Source organism: Taeniopygia guttata, chromosome 10 (genome assembly GCF_048771995.1).
Source record: "Taeniopygia guttata chromosome 10, bTaeGut7.mat, whole genome shotgun sequence".
In the NCBI taxonomy this organism is placed as follows: Eukaryota; Metazoa; Chordata; class Aves; order Passeriformes; family Estrildidae; genus Taeniopygia; species Taeniopygia guttata.
This window is the reverse complement of record NC_133035.1, coordinates 6,419,192-6,438,219: the sequence shown is the minus strand read 5'-3', so window position 1 is coordinate 6,438,219 and position 19,028 is coordinate 6,419,192. Positions and strand designations below refer to the sequence as shown.

The 19,028-nt window shown below is 40.1% G+C and overlaps 1 protein-coding gene across 2 annotated transcripts in view; it reads right to left on the bottom strand.

Moving 5' to 3' along the window:
* Positions 1–19,028, bottom strand: part of THSD4 (thrombospondin type 1 domain containing 4) — a 236,772-nt gene that overhangs the window by 194,111 nt on the left and 23,633 nt on the right. For both annotated transcript variants that reach the window (XM_030281191.4, XM_072934125.1), the window contains exons 3-4: positions 18,766–18,835; positions 5,641–6,041 (exon numbers count right to left, since the gene is read on the bottom strand). In XM_030281191.4, the coding sequence (XP_030137051.4) occupies positions 5,641–6,041; positions 18,766–18,835 (471 nt within the window). The remainder of the gene's footprint in view (positions 1–5,640; positions 6,042–18,765; positions 18,836–19,028) is intronic.

Below are 19,028 nucleotides of genomic sequence, written 5' to 3'. Positions count from 1 at the left end.
ACCAGCACATTGTTCCCTTCAGCAGCACCAAATTCTGCCACACTGCAGCACATTGTTCCCTTCACCAGCACCAAATTCTGTCACACTGCAGCACATTGTTCCCTTCAGCAGCACCAAATTCTGCCACACTCCAGCACATTGTTCCCTTCAGCAGCACCAAATTCTGCCACACTGCAGCACGTTGTTCCCTTCAGCAGCACACTGCAGGGCAGCTCAACAGGGCAGGCTGTCACTGCATCTCACTATTGGCATTTTCATGAACTAAACCAAGGGGACAAATTGCCTTTTTTACATTCATGGTAACTTTGGTAACCATACCATGATTTGTGGATATGCACTGCTTTCCATGTATCACACATACATAAAAGTAGTAAAATCATTGAGAGCATATTTGTCCTAAAAAATTCAACTGCTGGAATTCACACAGTAGCCAACAATGCCTAAAAAGTGTTTCTTCTGAAGAAAAATGGATTATACAACATTACACCACAAAAACTCTCATTTCTATATCATGTTAGGAGGAAAAGATATTTAAATTTTTTTTGAGACAGTAAAATCAAACAGTAAGGTCACTAAATAAACTGTCTCTTGGGAACAGGTTTAATTAATGGGATGTGGACTATCTTAAATGAAATTTTCCATCCTCAGAGATCACCACTGATATCCCAGTTCAGCATAGCTGCAATATGCCCAGTACAATAACTTAGTATATTCGCTTTTACTGATCTCTCAGCAAGTGCTGTATAACCTCATTTATGTGACATTCAACACCGAGATAGGATTTCAAAATTCAAACCCAAATACTTAAATCCTCTTTCTCAATAATACCTCTGATCCCAGGCAATTCTTAACCTCTTCTTTAAGATTTGATTGAATAATGCAACCATGCAGTTGGCAGGTAAACCAGCAGAAACTCAATGCAAGTGACCTCATAGCTCTGCTGAGATGCCTTACCTCCTTATAGGAGGTTTGGTTCTTTCTAGCCCTCACTGATGGGGCAATAATTCAGTGGTACCTGACTAAACAGCAGCAGTGCTCTCACTTCCCCTCCTCCAGCGTGCCCAGCTCAGGAAGGGTTAAAATGGTCAGTATTAAGAATAAGAAAGCTCAGGTGGTTTGCAATAACAGTATTGTGTTAGGGCGTTATTTCTGGTAATCCCACTCAAAGCATGCTTGCAATAGCATAATAAAAACTGGTATTAATTTGGTAATAATGAGACCTAGAGCATGTCATGGGGATTAATGCCCTGATGAGAAGTGTGACAGCAAAAAGTCAACCTGAGGCCTCAACCATCCCAACTAGCTACTCATTTGGTGAAGAAACACCTCATTTGACCATTATTGCTACTAGATCCTGTCCAGAATTCTGTTCAGAAGGAAAATAAACACCTTCTTCACACAGCTTTACATCCACCAAGTGCTACCAACATGAATTCTTTGATTACCACTGCTGCTCTTAGATATTTCTGGAAAATTTGTCCTTACAAAGAGATCCAACCCTTCTCTCCCTATCTTCCTTCTGTACACACACCAACCCACAGTAAGTTTTTATAACCACAGTGGGCTCCATCACATGTTCATTGTATGAGAGATATCATGAAAAGAGGGGTAGCTAAGTACTGGAGCTGGGTTTCATTCCTGATACTAAGAAAAGCAAACACTCATGCCAATAAACATAAAGCCTCACAACTTCAGAAAATAATACCTTCTTGAACCTGGAGGTCCAGCAGTCACACATTTTTCCACCTCTAGGAATCAAAACTGACTAGAACAGGTCACAGAAATTGCATCACAACACTGTGACTACTTGTTAAGGAAATAACAGAATTGTCCTTTTAAAAGTTAACTGTAGCCCTGCCAACAGAGTGACCTACATTTGCCTGGTCAGAGCATCTTTGGGAGGGGGCAAAAGAAATACTTTCAGAGAAAAAATTCTGGTTTGACATTAAATGATGCACTCTTCCTTTCCATTGCTCAAAGGCCCAGAAATGCAAACTGACCCTATGCAGGGTACAGAGCAGCACAGCACACTTGCACGTCAGCTGCTGGCAGCAGAATAAAGACCCAGAGCTACAGCCATGTGGGTTGATGATTTTTGGATTATTTCCTCAGTGCAAATTTTTCCTCTCACTCTTCTTCCACATACACAAGAACTGCTTTAGGGAAGCCCTTTCCTTACTAACATACTTCTTTAACTTGCACTATTTATGCAAGAATGCTTTAGTTATTTCATTATTCTGGTGATAATTGTAGTTTTTTTCTTTCTGCTCCTATGACCCCAGATACAAAGTACATATCATGCTTACACAAGTGGACACTGAGGCTTGTTGCTCTGCCACCAAAGCCTAGGTGAAGAGAAAGTGAAGGTGGCAGCTGTAAACATCCTACATTCAACACATTGGTGAGAAATTGTGGTTCTGTCTTCTCCATCACCAAAACAGAGAATTGAAAATGTAACATTTAAGAAGTACTAATATCTAGTCCATGAATAATATTTCCTTCAAGATTTCCTTTCTCTCTTAAAGCATCTTATCTTTCTGCATGCCCTTATTACTTTTCTGTATGTGCCTCTCAATAAAGATGCCTAAAAGCTTTAATATTTTTTCACTATCTCCTCTTTCCAGTTTGGTCTCAGTGTGTGGTGTGCTTCATGCACTTTAGCTAGGTAAAAAATAACAAACCAAGTCTGTGCTACAGGAAACTCAGCTCTTCAAAGCTGGGGAAGCTCCCTGCCTTTGCCAGTGTACAAACAGTGATTGCAATTAACACATTTCAATCATGCAAGAACCTTCTTACTGCACTGAGTTACACAGGGGAGTACTGAAATTTTTTTAACCAGACTTCTAATTGTAGGTACCTCAAACCTCACTCTCCCTGAACTTCTCATGCAGTTTTGGTTTCTAATGCCTAACTAAAGTAAATTTCAAAAGCTGAAAATGTGAATACCCTCTTCAAGACAAGGTATAGCAAATTTTGTTACATACAAATTCTATTTTGGATTTTGATTAAAAAAACCCTAATCATTTCTTTGTCAGCTGCCTGGAAGCAGGCAGAGAACATTTCCACTTGCTGGTAAATGATACAAACACACTGGGCTGCTGTATAGGGCTGCTATTGCTGTCAAAAATCTTTGCCTTGGCAGCCATCCAATTTCATTCTACCATGTTATCAGTGTGAGCTTATCTCAGTCACATATGTCCATTCCTCTCTTATTGTTTTATGGAAGTCTGCTAAAAATACAGCCTTTATATAAAGTTCAGTACAGTAAATAAAAATACCCCAAAAGTTTCCACTGACTGTACAAATTGTGAAAACACAAGTGTTATTTAACAGACTGACATGAATTTCCAGTATCATCCTTTTAGTGAACACTAAACAGTTCTACAGTATCAAAATTATGTGTAGAGTAACTCACATTTTGAAATCCATTTTCCATATACCTGATGGGAACAGTAATTTCCTTTTTAAAGAAAGTTTTTACTCTGGATTTTGTAAATCAAGGAAAACTATTAGGTTTGTCATTCAAAATGATTCCATTTTCAAATAACATTTTTTGTTCTCATTCTGTTTTTACAGTCACCACCAAAGAATCTGAAAGTTATGCAATACAACAGGCTTTAAAGCCACCAGGGAACTCCTAACACAAGATGGAAATAACTTATTATGCAAGTAAGATTAAAACACTGACCTTGAATCCAGTCTTTTGCCAAGGGGCAGAGTGTGTGGGGGTGGAAAATCAACTGTGGTACAGAAGCTTGTACTGTGCTTAGGAAAGCACAAGAATTTTCAAAAGCAAACACCTCCATCATACATTAAAGTGAGCATTTTAATATTTCATATGGCAAGGCATTTCTTAGGAAATACCACAGCTCCAGTTCTGCACACAGTCGGTATCATTTTCTGCTCACCATCATCTCATGTTCCAGCCAATCCTGCAGTGACTGCTCCAAACCCTTCCAGTCCGTGCTGGCCTGCAGAGGCCACCAGAGCAGCAGGGACAGCCCAGCAGTGGGGATGGAAGCCCAGCAGAGGCAGCAGGGCCAGGCCAGCTGGGATTCCCTGGGAGACAGAGGTGCCAAGGGCTAGAGCAAAGAGCCTCTGGATGGCTTTGTGCTGACAGTTCAGTGCCAGCAATAACCCAGCCATGCACCACAACCTGGGGCTCTCACACTGCACAGCCCAGAACTGAAGTGCATTACAGCCAATTATTAAGTAGCAAAGCAGAAAAAAGAAAATACGACTTTTGTCTCAATGCACTCATGTTAACACTACTAATCCTGTCTCTGGCACTCCCTGAGCTTCTGTAAAACCGTCAATGACACACTGAATTTATATTCAATAGGTCTAGGCTATCATTTGCATGGGTTTGACACAAAGACAAAGCCAGTGACGAAAGAAATTGGCAACACCAGAGAAGATCAACATCTGAACATTTGGTCCCAATTTTTGAAACTCTTGCTTCACTGAGACAGGCAGGAGCTTAACAGGTTAATTCTATTTTCAAGTATTCTTTTATATGGACAGAGTTTCTTGCAGGGATTGAAAATGTCTTTATCAGCAGCAACAGAGATCTACTGTCTTATTCCAGTCAGGCTGGAATACTGCCTCAAGGTAATATTCTTTCTTAGGCTGTTAAGGACAGCAGAATATCTTTAGAAAGGGAATTACAATTGACTGCTTCATTAGGAATCTTAAAGATGCAGATGCCATGAATGAAGGTTTCTTTGGTTATGTTTGCAGGCAGGGACTGGGGTGTTTTCTGCTTGTTTGGGTGTTTTGTCAGCTACCCCAAAAAACTTTTCTTCATGCATCTCCCAGAAGAGAGCTGAGAAAGAACCAGAGAGCTGCTGGAATACATATTCAGAGGAAAGACAGAGAGAACAGACATTTAAGGAGTGCTCCATCCCAGGGGATCTCCAAGCCTGTTCTGCTCAGTCTCCAGACTGGAAATACATCTATTTTCCTTTCACACATACACAAAAAAAAAAAAAAAAATTGGTATCTAAGTGGATAAAGAAGTGTTTCTCCAGAAGTGGGAAAATTAATAGGGATTACTTGTAAAAGCACAGCTTCACCCAGCCTTAAAGGCTGTCACTGTGAAATTAATAAAAACTTATACAGTGTTTAAAATATTTTAGGTATTAAACAAACAGGAAATTTTGCTAAAAGAGGTGGTAGGAAGAAAAAAAGAAAAAACAGAAAACAAAAAGGCAACAAACAGACATATAACGCAAAACTAGAGTGTTGAGTAGAACTAAAGTCAACAGATAGTTGACCATCCTTTACAAAAAAAGTTAATTTTTTTTCAACCAATTAGTAACAGGCTGGCTACTGAAGCTAAGGATACAATTAGAGAACAGTTATTTGTTCTGATATTTAATGGAAATGTCAAATGAAAGTGCAGCAGAAAAGGAAAAACCTCTTAATAAATCACAACACAAATTTTAAAGGGAAGTGAAATAATCTGCTTAAATGGTAGATTAATTCCATCTGCCTTTGGACATCGTGTAAGTAGTCGAGGAGGGCCCTGAAGGCAGTAAGGCAGAAGGCAGTAAGCACTGTAAAAGCCATGCGGGGTGTCTGTACCGCTCGCTGCGGTGTGCAGAGCCCATCTCCCGCAGGAGCCCGGCACGCCCGTACCTCCTGTCGGGGCCGGCGCCCTGCGAGTGGCGGCTGCCCCGCAGCGCCGCCCGCCCGCCCTGGCTGCTGTTCCGCAGCGCGGCCCAGGGCTGCTCCTCGTTCCTGTGCAGCGGCACGGAGGTGCGGATGGCAGAGATGACGTGGCCGGGGTAGGCGGACAGCGGGTCCTCGTGGTGGGCGCTGTGGCGGGGCAGGGCGCGGTCCGAGGCCGGGAAGTGGCGGCCCGGGCGGCGGTAGCCGCGCTCCCGGTAATAGGCGGGCAGGCAGGGCCGCGTCTGCTCCATGACGCCGCCGCTGCAGCTCCGCGAGCAGGCGGACCACGGGCCCCAGCTGCCCCACAGCCCGGGCGCGCCGCCGCTGTCCTCGGGGGCATCGCCCTGCTCCTCTATCCTCTGCGGAACCTGCGGACACAACGCACAGCCTTAGCAACCGGAATGCACGTGGAGTAAGAGGGGAGCACGAATGGCTCGGTGTTCAGCCATTCGCTCCGCAGTCACGACAGAAACAGAATGGCTTAGGAAGTAACTTGTGTTATTCCCTGCCTCCCAAATGACTGCCAGTATAGGAGGTCTCCTACAGCCATCAACCATTGAGACAAAAAGTTTGGGGCTGCTTGTTCTGGGTTTTGTTCTGGTTTTTTGTTTGGTTGGTTTTTTGGGTTGGATTATTTTTTGGTTTTCCTTTTGGACCATCTGGATAAAAATAGATTTTCTTTGTTCTCAGCAGTGGAAAAATTGCATGATGCAAAGCTTGGAAATGTGTTAATATTACCAAAAGCAGGAAATAAGGTCATTTTTGGTAATGAAATTGGGTTAACAGACACTCACCGCTCTGCTGCACTCTGACACTTCAACAATGGAGAGTGCTGGTGGTTGCAATAATATTTCAGGAACTCCCATCTAATGTGGAACTTTTTACAAAGGCAATAATGCAAGAGGACAGGTTGATTTCCAACCAACCCAAAATGCTCCTAGAGTTAACACTTATATGACCACTCTTACCCCAGTTCTCGCATTACCACTTCAGGATGATCCACTCAATCCTACATGCACAGAAATCTCAGTAAAAGATAAATTCTTGGTCTGGAGTTCAATGCCACTTAGTCCATACTCACCACTCAGCAGCACAAGGCAAGTGAAAGAAAGAACCCCCACGGCAGAGGATCCTTCTCATGAAAGACGCTAGGAAGAATTAGGAAGGGCAGGGTCTTTCCACAAGGAGAGTTAACCCCTTAAGGCAAATATTTTAAACACCCTGACCTTTTGATTGGAAAGGTAGCAGCACAGCCAGGAAGTTACAATCACCCATCCCCATCTCCAAGGTTTACCCATTCTTGAAGCTAGATACAGTCAGGATTTCTCAGGGTTGTGCACTGAGCAAAGTACTCAAACTTGCAGTTTTTCTCTTGCTTCTCTTGACCAACAAGTTGGATCACAAGTTTTTAAGCAAGTTCTCCATATCTGATTCTCACACATATTAATATGCAGAACATTCTTTTAAATGAGCATCCTTTAAGTAGTTTATTAGTACTCTGAACAAGCTTTGTACCAACAAGCACACACATGCATCAATTCAGCTGGGAGACAAGAAAAGGCACTGTCCACAAACATGTTTGCTGTACCTCTCCAGCCCTATTCTAGTGCAGCTACCTCAAAAGGAGCTTTGGAAAGCCAGCCTTGTCTTGTCTGTCTCTTTTCCCCCTTCACAGCATGAGAACCTAAACCCGTAACTCCCATTAATGATTTTGCCTCCAGCACTATTGTATAACAGCACTATTGTATAACTATTGTATAACAATTGTATTATATTGTATATTGTATAAGATTTCCATCTGCACGCTGGGTGTCTCATCACAGACACCATGCTGTGGTAACTGAGTTGTGCCCCAGTGTGCCAGGGAGCACATCCTCCTCATCAGCTGCCTGGCACAGGGCAGGCTGGGCTGGAACGTGGGCTGGGACATGGCTGGAATACAGCATTACAGTGCAACAAGCAAGCCAGCACAGGGTTTGTGCTGCTGCTGTGTCATAGTCGGTTGTGGTCTACATAATCTGAAACAGTTCCCCCATCTGAGGCTGCTCTCACACTTTCATCACCAACCACAGAAAAAACTGCATTTAATTATAACTCCTGATTAATAAAAAGCATCTGCATTGGTGTGATATGTTACCCATTTCTCCCATGTCATTTGAAAACAGGAGCAGATGTCCCTGTATTTAAAGTCTTTTTTCCTGTGCATACCCCATTTGGCATCAACCTTTAATATCCAAGAGCCTGTACAATCTAATACCACATAATGTCAAACTTAGAACATGCAGCAAGGTCCTTCTGGCTGCTAAATTTGCTTCCATATCCAATAACAGAACACCACTGGCTCACACTTTGACCAACTAAACAAACTATTCTTAAATTTGTGATTTTTCCAGTGAATATTCACTGCCATACTTACACTATGCATTAATGTGCTCTACCTCAGATATAAAATGGTAATGACTACAAACAGAGACACTGTTCTGGCCTGAACTCAGTCTGCAGTAAAATTTACTTACTATAAAACAAACAGTTCTTCGTAATCAGACAAGGTTTCACTTGTTTGGACTACTTAATAATTCCTACAATGGTTCTCAGTACACCTGTTTTTTTTAAATGCCAAAGACACTCATGCAGGCAACAACTAAAAACTGTAACCTACAAGCAATTCAGGTTCTCACTAACATAAAAAATGTACCATTTTGCAGAAATAGAAATTGAATAGTGAAAAGTGTCAGCCTGCTACAGAGAGAACCTTCCAGCTGCCAAACTTCATTGCAGCAAGAATTGGTTCAAATAAAATGATGCTCATATGACTGAAGGCAATGTAAAGTAATTTCACACCTCCTAATCCTCAGAGTGAAAGAGTTGTAGACACAGCACAAGAAGGTTTAATCCAGCTAGTTAAAGAAGAACATTAAAATGAGCTGTTACTTTTCTCTTTGCAGGAAACTCATGTGTTGAGTGTGTTGTTTATAGCCAACAGATGAATAACCATTCAAATTTAAATTTAATTAAAGGTGATCCCAATTAAACTAGGAAACTGCTTAGAGAGAAGGCAAACAAAGCCCAGGAACAAACTGCCCGAGGAGATCCCGGCAGCACTGAGGCCAATCCTAAAGCTCTACCAGGAAAACGAGGTGTTAGTGACCCTTCCCCAGGGCAGAGGAGCTGAGTTACAGCACTCACAGGCCGGTTCCCCTCCTTTGATCCTGTGATTTCCAGATAACTTAGTAGCCAAGAAGAAATTCTGCCACAGCTGTGTGATATAGGCAAGAAATTACACGTGAAATTACAGGATTCAGCTGAAGTATTTCAGAACCTCTCAGATACACCACATACTCAGAGATCCCTGACATTAGGTCCCTGCTTTAAGAACTACCCATTAAAAGCACACTTTCTGAAAGGAAGAGTCTGAGCCTGCACTGGGGAATAAGTGAAATGCAAACGGAACTTTTCTTGCCAAATTAAGTAATGAGAGTAAATTCTTTAAGAGAATCACATAGCCCATATATAGAGATCAACCAACCCATTTAATCTACTTTCCCTTAGTTCATGAGTGATTCGTCTCTAGGAGACCTAGACTCATTCTAACTATAAGTGCACCACCAAGATTTTTATTTACTGCAAGTTAGTCACAACCAAATATTTTGCTCTACTCAATTTTTTTCCCTTTAATTCCCCCTTTCTTTCTTTCCTACACATTTTTCAGTTATTTTAAGCCAAAGCTTGGAAGTAGACACAATACTGTTCACTACATGCAGCTATACAATAAACAATGTAAAGAAAAGACAAGTTTTCAGATGTGCAAGTGTTTGCAATTTCTACAACTGTACCAACTCCTATTAATCTGTTATCAAAGATTCCTTAAATGAGAAATTTTCTTCATAATGACTGTTACCATACCAAATATCTTCCAACCTGCCACCTTTTGACCAGTGAGTGGCAAACAGAATTGAGGCTGGATTTTCAGAAGGGTACTTTCAGGGTCACACCTTCCTTTACTCACCAGTACCCTGCATCCTTTTCTGATCTCTTTCCCCAGTTTTCTTGTATTTTGTCACTTTTGTACACAGGAGCTGCACTACATATGGGTTTTATTCTAAAAGAGTTTGTGGGGGGTTTTTTTCCTAAAATCATATGGAATTAAACATTCTACCAGCAGGCTGACATAGATGACATTTTAAATAGAAAAATCGTTTATCTTTAATTCATTGTAATCACCAATCATTCTGATCCTGAGTCAAAAATTCTGCAAAAAGTAGGAGTACACAAGGTATAAAAATCCGGTGCCAATTTCTAGTACTGCCTCTGTCAAAATTTAGAAATAAGATCCACATCTCAGAATTTCAGCACCAGTTGTTGAAACTATACTATGCAAGAATGTCCCTGAAGAGGAAACGTCACTTGAACTGAAAGCCACAACTATTTAAAATGTAACTTGTTGTGCAGGAAGACAGTGGCAGACAACACAGTACTGATCTGACAAACCCTAATTTTAAATACTGTTAAACTATAGCTTAAAAACAAATTAACTGTTCAGATAAGTGTTGGGGTGGAAAATGCTTAGATCAGAGGCCCATTTAACTCAGTACTGTGTTTCTGACTGAGTGGAAGAAGCAAAACTTTAGGAAACAGTGTAAGAACCAGGACATATTCAGAGATATTCAGGGTCCTTCTGCTTACTGTAATTTAAGGGCCTCCTTCAGCTAAACACCATATTGCAATTGTTTTTTATACCCACTACTGGACTTATTCTCCATGAATACAATTAATACATTTTTTAGCATATTTTTAGTCTTGCCTTCCAAAAGATTGGACATTCTATATTGAGAAAGTGCTTCTCTTTGCTCTGGTCATACATGCAGCCTGGCCACTTCACTACGTCTCCCAGATTTTTCTTAGTGACAACTGAAGAATGATCATTCTGTATTCTCCTTCACCATGCTATGATGTCTGATTTGCAATTGCTAACACAATCCATTTCCAGGATCCCTTTCTGAAATTCAGCAGTCCTAATCTGTTCAATTTCTTTTTGCAAAGAATTCCTCATTCTCAGCACCTTTTCCACTCCTACATTCTTACAGGGGTGTACAGTGCTGCATACCGTACTCCAAATATGAATTAATGATGGAATTTCACAGTAATAATGATTATAATGCTTGGTGACAGTATATACCTTTTAGCCAGCTACATAATTAAGCTGTTATAGCCTTAGCCAATGTTACTAAGTATTCTGTAGATATTAAGCACGCTATGGCAATCCAAATTCAAAACTGAAAAGGTGAACAAGACAATGGCAAGCTTTAAACTTGGAAATATCTAAACCAAGTCAGACATTTCTGGTATTCCTTACCGTTTCAGTTTAGATAAAACAATGTTATTAGATTTCATAGATTTAATTTTTAATATATTATCCAGTAATTCTTTTTTCTGGGTAAATGCCCACAATGGAAATGGACTCATGAACAAATTAAAACTACATCATATTTCTAAATATACATCTGAAACGGATATAACAGGCAAAGCTTTATGGCATTACTTTCACCCAAAGGCAAAGAAACTGTATCCAGAACATTTTATCACCTGCTCAGAAAAACGCTACCAGTGGTATTCTCTGAGTTAACCCATGTTCATCCACTGGATGCAAAGTGGAATTAACAGAAGCCAGCATGTCTTACTTCCAGCTGCTACTATGCTCTTCGTCCTGTGCTTCCCAGAGCAAAGAGCCTCTGTAAATTCTGTTAATTTTCCCTAAAACCCTTCAGGCTTTAGGTGTTGGTTCACTGTCTTTCATGGTCCTTCTCATTACCCCACACATGATAACTATGTGACACCAAACTGTCCCTATTGTTAGCAAAGGAGTATCAAGGCACTTGGAAAACATGACTCCTTATTTATTCCATTACTCCAGGGTTCAACTTTCTTTATCTTACATTTCTGACTAATTAAATGTTTCATTAGGGCACAGCCTGTCACAAAGGATAGGCGTGCAGCTTTTACCACAGCCAGGCTCAGACTGACTGAGGATTCAAAACACCAGTGAAATAGTATATTGATACCCTTTAAAATGCATAGGCCATACTTGGGATGAGATGAACACAGCATTCTTCATGAACACTCACCTTTTGTGAATAAAATTAATCAAACCACAAAGTAAAAGCTGGACTTTACCTTCCTAAAATTTCCAGAGTGTAAAACCAAAATCAGTCAGACTCCCAGATATGAGACCTGAACTGCTGCTCAGGGCAGAGTGTGCCAAATATTGAATGGGCTGAGGAAATGTTAGCTTTGTTTTAGAACCTGTTCAAGTATAACATTATTGTGTTTCCCTGCCAGTGTTGTAAACAGATCTATGAAAGTCCTTTAATTCTGTCACCAATCAAAGCATCTTAAGGGAATATTCTTCCAGCATTAGCTCAGCTGATTTCCAATAAAGTCCATACTGATATAGCTATGACAATTTCCCACCAGCAAGGCTTTACAATCATATACAAACATATATGTTCATTTGCAACAACTGTATTTTTTATCCCTATTATAAGAAACATGTGGGACATTGGTGGCTTGATAAAAAACAATTTACCAAGCCCCCCCCACGCCAAAAAAAAATTTGCAGATAACTTCTCTCAAGGCTAGCAGAAAAATGGAACAGAGGCCAAACAATACATCATGACACAATGTGTACATGTCTGCCTGGTTCGTGTGCTCAGCTATTTTAATCCTTCAGTGCATTTTGGAAGCCTTTAATCAGAGAAGTAGTAAACCATTTGAATTTTACAGTACGTGGTAAGTGTAAATATTACCAGCTTAAACAATTTGGCTTTCCGTTCTTTGTATAAAATCTCTGTCTGAACATCTGTGCCTGTGAAGATTAAAGGGCTAAAAAGCCTGGAAATAGAAGACCTTTGTATTCACAAATCACTGAAGGGAGTTACAATGCCTGGACAGCTTAACTGCCCCTTCAACCAACTCTGACCACATCTGAAGAAACCTTAACATTATTTGAATAGTCTAGAAAGTAAACAGCTCTGAAAAAGGTTCAGAACAGTTTTTGTGCCAACAAAGCTTGAAGCTTCCCCCAAGTGTGGCTAATTTTTCACACCAAGACCACCTCCATTGCACTCTGGGAGATTAGTGTTTTAAGGAAGAGGTGCTTTTCCTCTCTTCTGTGAGGCCATTAAGTGCTTTCAAGTAACAGAGAGCCGAGTCCTGACCTCACTTCTACCACTTCCATACAACCATTCCTTATCTATGGTAGGATTTCTTCTCATTTACAGTAAGATAAAGACAATAACAATCAGGCCCTCATTATATCACAAATTAGGCTTCTTTATTCTTAGAAGTATTTATTTCCTCACCATTCATTATCATTTGTGGCCTAGGTCACTATGCTTATATTACCCTTGGCCTCTTCCAGATCAGCCATTTACAGCTGTGACACATTTGTTGCCATTCTATTTATTTCTACGCTTAGAAAAATTTTTTGGGATCCACATGTGGTAGAAATACACATTTTATTTATTCTGTAAGTGCTGTAACAGCTCCCCAGACCTCTCAGTGAGTCATGCACCAATCGATCACCCCAGAAGCAGAGAGGTCAAGCTGTCATAAAACAGAAAGCAACATTCCCTAACAGAAGAACTCATCTGTGAATCCAAAAAGCTCCTAGTCTTCATCCCCACTCTTACCCAAAGCTTGGACAGAAATAGCATGCAGAACTGCTCTGAAAGAAGATGAGAAACTTATCTATGACTCTGAAAGCTCACCTGCACTGGAGTCCAACTTGAACTGTGATATTTTAATATTTTCTTCCAGAAAAACACAGTCCTGCTCTAAGTGTAATGAAGTCAGCATTTTTTAAATTTAAAGATAAAAATAAAAGTTCAGAGGTCTATCATAAAGCAGATTAAAAGCAACAAAAACACTGGCCTTGATTTTTCAAAGAGTATATTCCAATAAAATAATGTATCCTTATCCTGTCTCCTTTCCCCAGACAAAGATGAATTTTATTTCCTAACCACTTTAATCCCCACCATCAAGGACAGGGAATTAGTAACAACACAGAGATAGTAAGAAAATTCTTTCAGCTGTTGTTCTAAATATTCTGTTGTACTAAAAGGCTAATTTTAAAGGGAAAGTCTTGTCATGGTCTAAATCACATCTCCTGTTTCCTAGGGATTACTACAATTAGAATAGCAACATCATTAGCTAGACAGACTTTCATAACAAAGCTTATGAAAGGAGCAGATGTATATCTGCACAGTTAAAGTCAAGCATCTGTGCTGAAGACAAGCAGATATACTGACCAGTGAAAAACTGCAAGAGAAATATGGACTCCCTTGCAGCTGGAAGTGTTTCATACGAGTGAGGTGGATGAAAATACAATCACAATGGACAGCAGTTATCCTATAAACAAAAACATTGCCAGAAAAGAAGGGGTGACACCTGTAACCATTTGCTGCAAAGGAACAGCAGCTGTGCAAACTCACAGTGACTCAGTCTCTCCAGTGCAACCCAGCTCAGTTCCACAGCCCAGCCAGGCAGACCCCAGTGACTTTGCTGTGGCTCTGTTAGCAAGAGCTGAGTTCCAGCTCAGCAAATCCTGACAAGTTACACACTTGAGTCGGTGCTGACCATGGGGCAGAGCTTCACCCTGCCTGGACCACAAGGAAAAACACAGCCCTCCCTTCCCAGCCTCTGCTTTGGAGCTTATTTAAAGGCAAGGTGGTGACCAGCTGTGGTGGAGGTCCCAGGATGCTCCTTAGCTGTTAGGCTTTAGTCCTGGTGTCTGGCCAAAAGCCAAGGTTAGACATTAACCACTATGTCTTACTCCAAGGAAGGACAGAGCAGACTTGCTTCATGCTTCACATTGTACTCTCTTATAGTGTGTTCAAGTAGCTGAACTGCTCAAACTATTCACCATGACCAAATGAGAGATCTTGGCCATCTTTTCCTTCCCCCTGTTCCACTCTTTTCCCTCAGCTCTTGCTTCTGATCCTGGATGCTGTTCCTTATTATTTTTGACTTAGCAGTGATGACCCCTCCACAATGGTATTTGAATCCAACACAAGAGAAAGGGGGAAAAATAGCCAAAAAAACCCAAACCAATAAACCCCAACACACATCCCAAAGCACATTAATCTCAAAATTCTGTGACGAGTATAGTCACATTCACTTGATAAATAGTTACTTTTCATAGAAACATTGTGTGTCCGACAGAGATAACATCAAGTTTATTTCTTCTTTAATTTTGAGCCAGCAGAAAGAAATTACACTGAGCCCAAAGAAGCTCAGAATTCCTTAACAGTATTGTACTGCCCCAATGAAAGACTTGTAAAAATAAATCCTGACACTGCTTCCATACAATAAAAATCACTTTGTTATGACACTGCACCTCCACTAAACTCAATACTCATCTACAACTGAGTGACAAAAAGATATGCCTAAATTCAACACTCCTATTCAGTGCCATAACATTAGCAAGATGCAAAACCAAAGCAATATTCATGTCAGAAATTTTATTTGGACAGACTTTACTACTATTTACATTACCAGTTTTGCTAAAATGAATAAGGCATAAATATAACTGCAGCTTACTTAACACAGAAACATATGATTAGTCAAAAACCCACCCAGGAGCGACTTGTGGAAATTGGGAATACAGACTTCAATGGTTGTCTAGGAGAAGAACTGTTTATAGTTTAACCTTCAGTTCACCACAGTATCACACTTATCAGATAAGGTAAAATTTCAATAAAATAAGCAGAGAGAGAGAGAAGAGAGAGCTTGACTGCATCATGAACAGCAGCAGGGCTGTTCAAATGTCCAGTAGGGAGGATAAGGCAAGTCAATTGTTCAAATAATAAGAAGGATTTCAGTTTATCCAGCTGCAGAGACCTTGGCTGATTTTAAAAGGCAAGTGGCAATTATTTTGTTTCACATAAGGTCTCTCTCTTTTATCTTGATATTGATGAGTATTTTGGCCTTACAGAGTACACTTGATATTAGAAATTATATACTATGCATGAGGAGTAAATAGGTAGATTATTTTAAAAAGCTCCAAGAGACTTCCAGCCAACACTGCAACTCCTGTCTTCAGCAAAAACCCCATAAAAGTCTTTTGCATAAGATTTTTATTTCTATCTAATGAATATACCCCATTTAATGTATTTATATTACTGTACAAACTTGTGCATTTTACAGAGACAGGATTAACAGAGCAGTGACCTAAACTCAGATGTAGAAACATAGAAAGAAGGGTTTTGTTTTCAGTATTTGTGCACATCTGACAGCAGAGACAGTGTTGATTAATGTAAAGAAGCTCAAAAGCTACTTCTATATAAAACTCAGGTAGCCATGTATTTCTGGAACTAGAAAGTTTGTATTGGTCAATTCTGACTTTATATGTCTGACAAGCTTCCAAGACTTTCACACAAAAATAATAAAGTCTAAAAGCAGAAAACATTGCCCAACCAAACCTTCTCTCACAACTTTCCCATTTGGTTTTGTCATTTCCCCGAGTCTTAATTCCAATATGTGCACTTCCTGCTATGGAAGTAATTTGGCTGATTCTTCTAGCTATCAGTCTCATGCTGTTATGCCAGAAACACACTTTTGTGTGTGCATCTGAGGAAGCAACCTGCTAAATCATGCTTAGCTTAATGCAAAATAAACACACAATAAGAATTGGGGTATGGTCTAATGTTTCATTAGACTTCAGCTCTAGTTATTTGATTCCTCATACTGTACCCTATGAGTGTGTATATGAAAGTTAGCAAGCATCACTTTCATTATTGAGTGTTTCGTTAAAATTGTTCATCAGATCCTCATCCTCCTCCTCTCCCTTTCTTTTTTTCTGTACAACTGAGCTCCTCTCACATAGAAAGAACCCTGCCAAACAGCAGAGACATCCACCCAGAAATACACAGGAGATGTCAGCAAATATATATTTGGGTTACTGCAGGAAAAGAATAGATAGAGCTTCCAGAGCTACAAAGCTGAGAACTCACACTCAGAAACACATCTGACCTGGCCTTCAGAGTTACCAACAGCCCGTTGCATGGAGCTTATAGGTAGGGCAGAAGGTTTGTGAAAAGTGTAATAAATACAGAGTTCCAGTCTAAACACAGTTTGGCATGAATAGAATCCTCTCCCTTAGGGTAAGAGCTGAGAATGACAGCCAGCCTTGGGGCCCTGTGAGATTGTCACTAGGAAACTTGTGCCTTGTTCTCGGTAAAAGGGACGTCTCCAAGGTGGTTACCATGCCCTTAAGTCCCTTTAACTAGTATAGAACACACTCCAGACCCGTGGCATTTCTCATTCAATTGAAAACAAAGAATCTGATTTTATCTAAATTAATTCCGGGGCTTCCCAGAATGAAGCAATTGTTTCTCTGAGTTACTCTATTTTAGTTAGTAGATTTATTCCCCCTAAGGCCATTTGGAAGCTGGACTGAAGCATCTCTCCACTGTCAGTGTTACAAAAGAATGTCTAATCAGACAGAATACCGAAACCAGAGCAGCAGCCCGACCATCTCAACTGCACAACAAAAGAGAAGAGATGTAAGATAGGCAAAAATACTAAATTGCCCTGCAGTTTAGAATAGAGCCCTTGGACAACTCGCTGCAGACTGGACTGTGCCAGTTTCAGACCCCATCACTGCTGACCTTATTTAACTTGTCTTACAAATAGGCTGCACAAGGAGTTAACAGGACTTCTGTCTTCTTCTGGAACTCTGACAATCAGACAGCTTCAGGTTTCTAGTCCATACCTGTGAGGCTATTGTCTAAATCACATTTTACCCTAAAGACAGTGGTACATGCACAAAAAAAAAAAGTAAACCCTGCAAACTTGTCTTTTATGTCCTTCTAACAGTATAGTTTACAAAAAAATACACATCCTGGATTATTATTTTAAAATCTATAGTAAAAAGCAAACTTGTTTTTAAACAGGTTATTTGATACCTTCAGTAATTAATTGGTTGTGTTTGAATACCAATAGATATGAGATACCAAGTGGTATTAAGATATGAGAAGAACATTGATATGAAGTGAATGTGATGAGAGTGTGAAGAGACAGAACAGCATTCAAGGGGTCTTGCCTCAGGTCTGTGGCAGAATCAGCAACACCTGCACATTGTTCCAAATAAACATTTGTCCAACACACTCACAGAGACCTACATCATGGAAATTCTAAATATTATTGAATCAATATAATCTTCTTTAGATCATTACCATAGCAAGTGTTTTATGATGTCAAACCTAAGCTTCCTTTGCCTCAGTTTAAATCTGTTTCTTCTCATCTACTCCACCAAACAGAAAAAAACAACCTTCATTTTAGTATTCAAAAGTATTTGAAGGTTATAGCTTCCTCCAGCACCAGTCTTCCAATTTTTAGAATAAACAATATGAATTTGTTCAAATTTCCCTCAGAGGTAAGATTTAAAAATCTCTTAAGGATAATCCCTGCTGCTTTCTGTTTCTCTACAAATTGTCCACTACTTTCCTGAAAAGCAGTGCAAAAACCCAAGGATTCCAGCCAAGATCTCCCAAATGCTGAGCATGGTGGAAAGTGTGCAGGCTGCAAGCCTTCTTAGAGATGCCAATGTCTAGGATGAGTGAACCATCCACAAGAGCACAACAGGAAATTCCAGCAGTTTCCAGCTCCAATCTCTAGCAATTTGAATAGCAACACAGAATGGTTTGGGTCCAGTTTCTGTTTCATACATTTCTATCTCTGCAAGACAAAGAGCTGCCTGTGAGCAACTGGGTGTTTCTCTACTCACTCCATGTCTGCTCTCACTCACAGGAACTATTTTTTCCATGTCTTGCATGATGAAAATGCTCCAAAGCCTTTGTAACTATTTATGACCTATAATACTCCATACAATTACTCAGCTAAGTAACCATGATGAGCCTCTTTCAACCACATATATATTTATTAAAGAAAAAAAAAAGGAACCAAAAAGCCTCATATGCACAAACAGAAGCCATTCCCAGAATTTTATTCAGACTGCATTGTTTTACACATCTTCCTCTAATGCTTTCACATTTACCTTTCAGTACACAAAGTCTGAATGTTTCTAATGCTTACCTTTCTGTGTTCAATTGAAGGCTGTGGGATGACAAGCTGAAATCCCAGCACTGCTAGGGAACTGAGAAGCCTGAAAAGACAAAGAGTGAAACAGAACAGGTAATTACCACTAATACAAACCACACATCTACAACATCTTACAGGGCTTCACACTGCAAGAAGATATGTAAACACATGAATACCATAGCTAACCAAAGCAGATGTACTAAAGTGTGTGAAATGTTCTTATAAAATTCTGTTCACAGCAGGCTCATACCTGAATG